The 9458-nt window shown below is 38.3% G+C and overlaps 1 protein-coding gene across 1 annotated transcript; it reads right to left on the bottom strand.

Moving 5' to 3' along the window:
• Nucleotides 1-2510: 2510 nt before the first annotated feature.
• asrgl1 (asparaginase and isoaspartyl peptidase 1) lies at nucleotides 2511-9201 on the bottom strand. The gene is made up of 7 exons (XM_062430946.1): nucleotides 9150-9201; nucleotides 7971-8166; nucleotides 7492-7634; nucleotides 6584-6738; nucleotides 5209-5330; nucleotides 4077-4187; nucleotides 2511-3887 (listed from the first exon to the last, which is right to left on the bottom strand). Exons 2-7 carry the CDS (start codon nucleotides 8155-8157, stop codon nucleotides 3673-3675), a joined length of 933 nt encoding a protein of 310 aa, XP_062286930.1. The 5' UTR covers nucleotides 8158-8166; nucleotides 9150-9201; the 3' UTR covers nucleotides 2511-3672.
• Nucleotides 9202-9458: the final 257 nt, after the last annotated feature.

The following is a 9458-nucleotide window of genomic DNA, read 5'->3' as shown; positions in this document are numbered from 1 at the left end:
ACTAAGATTTCACAAAACAAATTCATGGGTTATGTCATAAAATAAGTCAAGCAGGTATTAGTTTATAATAGCGTGTCTATGTTATAACTCAATGGTATCACCTTTATATTAGGTTATACCAGTATTGTAACTATTATACAGCTTCGAGACTAGTTTCTAAGTGGTGTGGTGGTTTTAGACAGTGGTGGAATGTCAAGAAAGTTTAATTCACATTTATTTCACATTTTTTGGCACTTGTTACTTTACAGATTTTCATTTTTATCTCCGTTTATTCTGATCAAAGAAACGAACAACAAAATCCTCAAGTCGATCAATCACACATACGAGCCCCTCTCCCATGGATTACAGTGACAAAAGGGCCAAACATAAAAAACTATACCTGATCACAGAAACGAACAACAAATCCCCTGGTCAATCAAACAAACATACAAGCCCCTACATAAAACAACAAACATGTTAGCATACTATAAAAAAAACTTAAGCTAACAAACAAACAAAAAAGAGGCTTACCTCTCCCATGGATTACAGTGACATAAGGGGAGAGGTAGAGGCGGGAAACAACATTTATGGGGTGGGACTAATGGAAATGACCGTCGGGGTACACAGACAAACATTCAGACGTTCCACTTGACTGGAGGGGTAGCATATCAAGTATTTACAGATTTTGTGTAATTATAACATTACTTATTAATACTGAACTCAAAACATATATATTATTACCATATAATTAACTCTGTTACACTTACTACTTACTTAATTGTATTGGAGTATTTCTACAGTATGGTACTGCTGTTAGAGTGTGTGTATATAGGTGTTTCTGCTCATATGATCAGTTTGGAGTATGACACAACAATTCACTTACTTGTTTGACACATACGAACATTAATATATTATATCCTGAAAATCAACAATCCACATGGGTCATGGCCACACGTTTGAGAAAGATGAATTTGTTTTAAAAAAAAAAGTCATGTGAGATGTGTGTTTTGGGTATTTTACTGTTAATGCTCAGTGAGGACAGCAACCTCCATCCACCTCCATCCACTGGTACAATAAAGGCAGTCATACATCAGTGCACTTCAGTATCTTTCATTCTGATTTTGGACAGTAAAACCAATCAGTACAGACGATGTAATGATGTAAATACAATATATGCACAAGTCAAGGGGTGCTAAGAGATGTTGTTTTTGCATGTCTAAGCAAATGTGTGTTTCGTATACATGAGAATGCAAACACTGCAGAGGAGAGACAAAGGAATGGGAGGAGAGGAACTCGAGGTCAAATTTCACTGATCTGTTAGAACTGCAGGACAATAGATGAGAACGCCCAGATTTATAATGAGTGATGTAGAGTACTGACAAATCTAAATTGTTTAACTATCATCCAGAGTGTGTTTTCTAGATTACAATATGGGTTGTGCTTTTTGTCTTTGTACCTCATCTATGTTCTGTTTACAGTGTTCCTCAGGATTCAGCCTGTAGTATAAGGTGTCTCTCTAGGCAGCAGCCCAGGACATTTGCAGACTGGAGAAGTGAGCGGCCTCGTGACCCTGGGTATCCACTGACACAGTATACAGTACATATGTAACTGCACATTTCTTTATATTTCTATATATAGTTTCCAATTTCTTCTTTAGTGATAATTTGATAAACTTAGTGTTATTTAAAAATGCGTATTGTTTATGTGTGTAGCATGGAGGGGGCTACAAATAAACCAGACAATTAAACACTAAACCAGACTAGACCAGTTTTGTGAATGAGGATGCTGATGCATAAGTAAATGTGGCTGTGAGTGCATGTGTGTGTGTGTGTGTGCGCGCGTGTTTACATGTGTTACCTTACTCCTTGTGGAACAGGAAGAGTCCGGCTGGAGTAACCTTCATGGTGACCTCTCCAGTGCTGTGCATGACATTGCTCCCATGCACCTTTTCGTCAGCATAATCTCCACACTCCGAGACACACACACACAAACACAAACACAAGCACGTTTGCAGCAGCAGCAGAACTAATAAATAAAGAGATTGCAGTTGCAGTGGAAAAATAAGCTTGAAAACAAATGACTGTTGGAACACCTGTCACATGCAAAGAACACATATGCTAGCACACACGCACGCACACACACCAAATTAAAACAGAAGAAGGCAGAAAGAAAACAGATCTGTGTAAAAAGACAGTTAGTCACTCATGCATGATCCATGCTTTTCTCATCCAGATAAGTGATGTCTGAGCAATCTGTGAGGTGAAACTAAACAGTGTTTTTTTGGTTTATCAGTCGGCCTACAAGAATTACATTACAATTATTCAAACATGGCTGAGAAGACTGAGGTGGGGAAAATGTATCAGAATCACCAAGTGAGAAAATGCATTTAAGTCAACATTTCAGCGTTAAAATTGATTAAAACAGCACCATCTAGTGGCACCAACAAGGTAACACATACAGTCACTATAATACACATCAGTGCACTTCTAAACACAGACTCGCTGAGTAAATGAAGCATGAAACACACAATGGTCAGTGATTAAAGGCATTCATTGTTATCATTTGTGTTTTTCTAAAAAAAAACTTCACCATTAACAGTCATCATCTGGTCAGCAGCGCTGCAGAAATACTGGCCACAGTTCAGACTTTGTAGTGAGAGCAAAGCTTTACTTTTAAGCTCAACTAAATTCCTCCACTAATACAAAAAAATGACAAGATTTACTGATTCAACACAGAGCTTCAACTCAGTACTATTATTTATTTCATTACACAAGATGAGGAGGTGAAAATCTAAATCACAGTGTTTAATGTGTTTTCCCTCTATTATTGGTATCTAAGTATTGAATTATTACATTTTGAAAAAACACACAAATTTGATGTTATTTGCTCAGACAATTTTACATTCATTTATATCAAGACATAAGTTTAAAAAAAAGTCTAAATTTCCATCATTTGAATTCAGTGCAACACTAATCTACATTTCCTGTGTCTGCCAACTAATCCAGCACAGATCAGGTTAATATTGTTTTTAATTTGCATCCATTTTTAAATGAAATAGAAGAATTATAGTTATTTGTGCAAAACTGTGGTAAAGTTTAAAACTAACTATAGGAAAAAATTAAGACTATAAAAAGTATGAAGATTATTTTTTTGCCCCCACATGTTAAGCTTTAACTTCACTTTTCCTTCTGGCAACAAAAACTACTTAGCAGATTTGCTGATTTGTGGTATAAGACAAAAATCATCTCTCACATACAGATTGTTTGACTATGCAGTTGGATTATCTTCCTCCTGCGTGTATGACAGCTTGCAGATCCAGATCAGTGAGCTCCTGTAAATAAACCCTGTTCCAGCTGAAGTTCATATGCTTTACTTCGGATTTTTACTTCAGCAGAAAGTCTTGTCACTTTCTGGACAACAACGTCTAGATGTGGAAGGCTTCATGGGATTGATGTAGATATTTTAATGATGGGGACTAATCAGATTTTCTGTTTGTCTCTTAATGACTTCCATCTTGCAGTTAATAAGCTATAACTTCATTAAAAATAACTCTCACAGCTTTCCTTGCATATATTCTCTGCTGGGATGTGCAGACTGTAGGTTTGATCAGTAAGTATTAGGATTTAATCATATTTTCATCTTTAATTTCATTGTAGCTTTCTGTCCCGTCATCTTCAATGCTTGTGTTCTCTTTCATTGTGGCTCAGCGATGCTCTTTGTGACGTGTTCTCCAGTGTACAGGCCGTAGTGTAAAGTGTCTTTCTGGACTGCAGCCCACGACATTTGCTTACTGGAGAAGCGAGCTGCCCAGTTGCCCTGTGGATCCACCGTCACCACCCCACCCAGGCCCCCCACCCGGGACTTCATGTAGGCCAGACCCAAGTCACTGGCTGCTTCTGCTGACTGACCTGAGAGAGTGAAAGAAGTAGATCATAAAATCAGCCATCAAATCATGTTCATAGTGGCTGAGGGTCCTTATTGTGTTGTTTATTCTAACAAGAACTGAACCTATCCCCCATCTCTGCATGATTTACATGGAAGTATTATCTATATTCACTGCAAAAATGTATCTGTGTGTGCGTGTGCGTGTGTGTTACCTCGCTCCATGTGGAACAGGATGTGTCTGGCGAGTGTAACCTTCATGATGGCTTCTCCGTGGCCTGTAGTCGACACGGCTCCCGACTGGTTGTCGGCATACCCTCCACATCCTGACACATACGTACACAGCAGCACACACTTAATGAGTGACAATCAAAAAGAAATCAAGCTCCTTATTTAACATGTGATGTAAAGTCACTTTGAAATTCATACACTGTATTAATGAGCTGCTTTATTCTGCTGTTTTATCACTAAATGTGACTTTCAGGCTGATCAAATGACAAAATGTAGTAAATAAGGGCAACTTGGCAAAATATTAAAGATTGTGAACTTCAAGCAGTCAAGTGGGGGCAGGGTAACAATTTGTTAGGGTGTTAGCTGACAGTTTCTAATTTAGAGACACAACCAGCAGATGCATAAAAACATTAATATTCACTTGAAGACAACTTTCTGCCCAATAATCACTAGTCCTACTGAGAGAAATGTGAACTATTTAGTTGATAACTGTTCCAATGTGTTCACAGGAAAGTCTCTAAGTTAGTTTGGCAGTGGTTGAAGTTTGCTGATGCTTTGTCTCTGCTGCCCCCAAGTGGTCAAAAAACTGAATTGTACCAGGTTTGAGTTACCTGAGCTCTAAACTGGTTAGTTTCAGTGTTCTGTGACTTTGTATTTTATTAAAACAAGGACTAATTTGAATTTTGTGACTTTGTTGGTATGACTTTTACATTTTTTTGTCCATTTCAGACACAGTAAGTATCTTCTCACTTTAGGTTCTGGAATATTAGTCATACAGCATTGTGTTAAGTATTAAGTTGGTCAGTATTACAGTGATCAGCAATGGGAAGCTCTAAACTTTGACTGAACCTCATGCAGTTTTGACAAAATTCAACTGAAATATACAACTTTAAAAAAAAACATGCGCCAGGCAGCATATATCAGCTCGGTTGTACAATATGTTGTACATGATGAACTGGTCAAAGTCTAAAGGATGTCTGAAGACGAGGAGTCAATTTGACAAAAACCTTCCTATCAGTTTTCTCACATGTTAAAGTCAATGAACCTATCTCTCTATCAGTCAGCATTTGTCATTAAAAACATGTGTAACTACACAGTACAGATGTGAGCACTGACCTATACAGGGGGTGTCACCCACCCGTCCTTCCATCTTGTTCAGAATCCCACCGGTCGAGGTCGCACAGGCTACGTTTCCTTCGCTGTCAACAGCCACGGCTCCAACTGTTCCCATCTTCCCCCTAAACAACAAAACATGAAGTAACATCACACTGATACATGAATGATTCTTTAATATGTTACAGTGCAGACTGAATTCAGCATATTCATTGTATTAGACTATTTGAGAAGTCGATTTAATGTATTCATTTACTATGATTATCAGTTTGCAACATCAGTATCCCCATTTTTTTATATTTACACCATCTTATTATGAACATTACGAAGCAAATATAAGCATATAAATACACCAAAAACATAAATGATGCAGTGTAAGCAACTGGACCTTTCACTCATGCTTGCAACAAAGTATTACAAAACAAATAAACTTCTCATATGACTCCTGCAGGCAGAATCATCCACTGTGCTGTTGTTGACCTGTGTGCTCAGCGTGTGCTTTGAAAATAAATACATGTGACGGAGCTCGGCAGCTATGAGGAGGCAAAAGCACGAAAAGGAGGTACAGCAGTGTGTTTTGTTATGTTGAGGAGAAAGTGCTCAGAACATACAGTAAGAACAGAAATGGATCATTTTGAGCAGTTTAGGAAGCTTCTATTGATGTCTTCCATATATTTTCACTATTTGGGTCCATTGTACAGTTACTGGTGCAAGAGGCTTCAGTCAAAATCAAGCAGTCAAACAACAAGCTGCTTATATTAACAATATTACAAGTTTTATCTGCTAATGCTCATGTCTCAGTGTACTCAGTGTATAGTATTTTTGAAACAATGCTAATAATGAATGAACAAGCATATGATTACTATGAGAACTGATGCTGATTGACATGATTTTTCAATGACTTTGTATCTTGCACTTTACACAGTAGACCTGTCACGATAACTACTTTTGTTGGACGATGTATTGCCCCAGAAATAATTGAAATAAACTATATTATTGTCATTTGTAGATCATTTTATGTCACTGATATGGTGGTGATGTATTTGTTTAGCCAATGTGACATGAATAGCCTCTTAGATGCTAATTTGAAGTGTGGCAATATTGAGGTAAAAAAACGATCAAGGTCATGTCCATGTATCATATGATAAGTCCATATATAGATATGATGATGTTGATAATTACGCTATTATATGATCAGTTGATAATTATTGTGACCGTCCAATTGTTCAGAAACAGCCTTTAAATATCTATCGATACATGAACAGTAGATGTCATGTAAAAGGTTCTCCACTTTCAGGTCAGCAAAAAGAAAAGGTATGAAAGAATAACAACAACATAACAATATTATATAACATTATTATATGATGTCACGTCTCACATTTGGCACTCCACAGGGTTGGCGTCCGGGGTTAGGTTCTTTTTCCAGCGCATGCGGGAGTACTCAGTGATGAGGGACTCTTGGGTCACCTCGGGGACACCCATTAACCGGGCGAAGTGATTGGCACCCTCTGCTGTCAGACAGGCATGACTGGTCTAAAAACAGAGATCAAAGTTCGCCTCCATAAAAACACATCTATAAATTATTACTCCACTGAATTACACTTGGAAAGCACAGAGTATCTCAAGGTCATTGTCCAAACCAAATAGCAGCCATAGCCATGGTTCAGACTTTGTTTCATCAAGCTACATTACATGTTGTTTTGGTTATGACACATTTGATCATGTTTCTTTATTTATTTCCATTTAGCAGTTATGTAGATTAGAATTATGACTACTTTTGAATGTTAATGGTGGCATCATGCATACAGTAGCTGCAGAATGTAGGCATTAAATGAAAAGCGTTGTTCTTTTACACAATAATACAGTGTGCTATAATTGCACATAGTGTTTGCATATTATCTATGACTTATATCAGGCATATCCTAACTATTCCATAAAGGGTCCGTGTGGCTGCAGGATTTTATTCAAGCCACACAGGAGCACACCAGACTAGACTCATACAATCAACTGATTTCAGTCTTCAGACAGTTGATTGGTCGAATCATGGGTGCTCTTGATCGGTTGGAACCCTTGATGGAATAGTTTGGACATGCCTGACTTATATGGACTGTACTTGTGGTACATGGGAACTAACATTCATACACCATTGGTACAGCCATCTGGAGCAGTTTGGGGACTGTGGACTGGAGGAGCTGAATTGAACTGCCGGTCTTACGATTAGTGGAAGACCCGCTCTACCTTCTGAGCTACAGCCGCCCCATATATACTATATACTGGTGTACGTACCTTGTCCATGACCAGTCTTGCAAGCTGGACGGGGTTTGCTATGTTGCGGACAGCACAGACGGCACCGCTAGCCAGTGTCTTCCCCTCCATCACAATGGCGTCCATCTCCACCTCTCCTTTAACATTCAGCACCGATCCACACCCTGAAAATGAATGCCCATTTCTTCTGTTATTCTAAGTGGACATGACAACATTTGGGTCACAAATGGTCTTTGATTCATTATTTTTTTCAACCACATCCCCTTCCAAAAAAGCTACTAAGTGGACTTTTTTTTGCCAAAGTCAAGAAATAACTTTCATAGTAAATATATGACTGACTATGCTGAATAATGTTGCAAAAAAAAACATTAAAATATACATAGATTTGTGGAAAAACCTGCAGATTTGGATATGTGGCTTACTAAATATACACTTCCTGAAAAGTCAAAATGGAGGAACACTGCAGTACCTGTAAGAAAAGAGTCTTAACATCATAGTACCTGCATTGAAGGATGGGTTGTTCTCCAGCTGGGTCACAGCCTCCACCACAGCGTCCATGCTGCTGCCTCCTCTCTGGAAGACAGCGTACCCGGCTCGGGCTGCTGAACACACTCCTGCAGTGGACCTCTCAGCTCGCTCCTCTGGGATATGACCCGCCCCTCCATGGACCACCAGCACAGGCAACATGTCAATCACCTGAGAAGGAACTGAGGTGAGATGAAACGTAACACAGAAGGTAGACGCCAGGTTTTAAACTTGCCATGTGTATCATAACAGACAGTTCTAGCCGGATGTGAGTTTCATGTACTGCATCGTTTTGCATTATAGTAGTTTCAAATTAACTAAATATCTCTGACTGAACCTGAAGTGCTCATCTTTGTCGACGATGTACTTACTTTGCAATAGTTATGTTTTTATTTGTGTGAATGATTTAATTTACATTACAATACTCAATTTCCCTTTTAAAGTTTAATGCATTATATAAATCACTTTGAAATGTCTTCTTCTTTTTCCTCTTCTATAACGACTGGTCGCCCATTACTATGAGCCTACATTAAATGTGCTCTAAATACATAATATACCTGCATGGAGTTTTTTCCAGCATCTCTCACCTGTGAATATTTTCAGCTGTGAAAGCCTTTTATAAGAGGAAACTGAAAATCTTTGAATTTTGGATAAAGGTGATAAAGGTTACATATAACTTCACCATGGATTCTGCTCAATAGTAAAGCTAGGTGCCCTTAGGTGAAAATGTAAGAAACCACTGCTAATGACCAAATAATAAAATGAACTCCTGACTCATTAATTATGTTAATAATGCATCTGAATAATCATTATCAAATATGGAATTAAGCCAAAATCATCAAAAACAATTATCTGAGTGATTTGCTGTATTTGCCATCACGTCTCCATCCATGATAATACTGTTTGGTTTCTTTAGGAGCCCTCACATCTGTTTTGTTTGATTATTAGCAACAAAAAAAGAAGATATAATATAAGTTTCTTGTATTATATCACCCCCATGGACCTCCCGGAAATGACTGTTTGCTTTCAGCGTTTGCCTTCCTTGGCTGACGCAGATTTAATAGAGGCGACGTTAACGTTACAGTTAGCCTGCTCATGTCCAAATTCAACTGCTAATGCACCGAATATAATAAGAAACCACCGAGGAGTCTTACCGAGTATCACGGAAGAATGGTCAAGTTCACACGAAGCCGCAGCACTTCCGCTGTGTGGTTACCGGCGACCTTTCAAAATTAAATGCAGCACGTGACAGCAGCAGCAGGGGCCAGTATCACTGCGTGGCCCTTAACGGCTGGAGTTTCGCTATTCACACATTAAACTTACATTTCTGGTATCTTTATTAGACTTCATTTCCAAAAGCACGTATTGGATGTAACAATGCCATATTACAATAACTAAGGATTTATTTTGTTGACTACAGTAGATTTGTGAGAAGAAAAAAAAAAGTTCTGATGTAATATGAC

Source organism: Scomber scombrus, chromosome 12 (assembly GCF_963691925.1).
Source record: "Scomber scombrus chromosome 12, fScoSco1.1, whole genome shotgun sequence".
Lineage (NCBI taxonomy): Eukaryota > Metazoa > Chordata > Actinopteri > Scombriformes > Scombridae > Scomber > Scomber scombrus.
Note: the sequence above shows the minus strand (reverse complement) of the source record. Positions and strands in the feature narration are given on the sequence as shown.

Excerpts from the sequence above, each read along its gene's own strand:
- asrgl1 (XM_062430946.1), bottom strand. The coding sequence starts at position 8,157 with ATGTTGCCTGTGCTGGTGGTCCATGGAGGGGCGGGTCATATCCCAGAG. Across the intron at positions 7,635-7,970 it reads CAACCCATCCTTCAATGCAG|GGTGTGGATCGGTGCTGAAT; the intron begins GTACTATGATGT and ends ATTCATTTTCAG. Across the intron at positions 3,888-4,076 it reads CCTGTTCCACATGGAGCGAG|GTCAGTCAGCAGAAGCAGCC; the intron begins GTAACACACACG and ends TCACTCTCTCAG.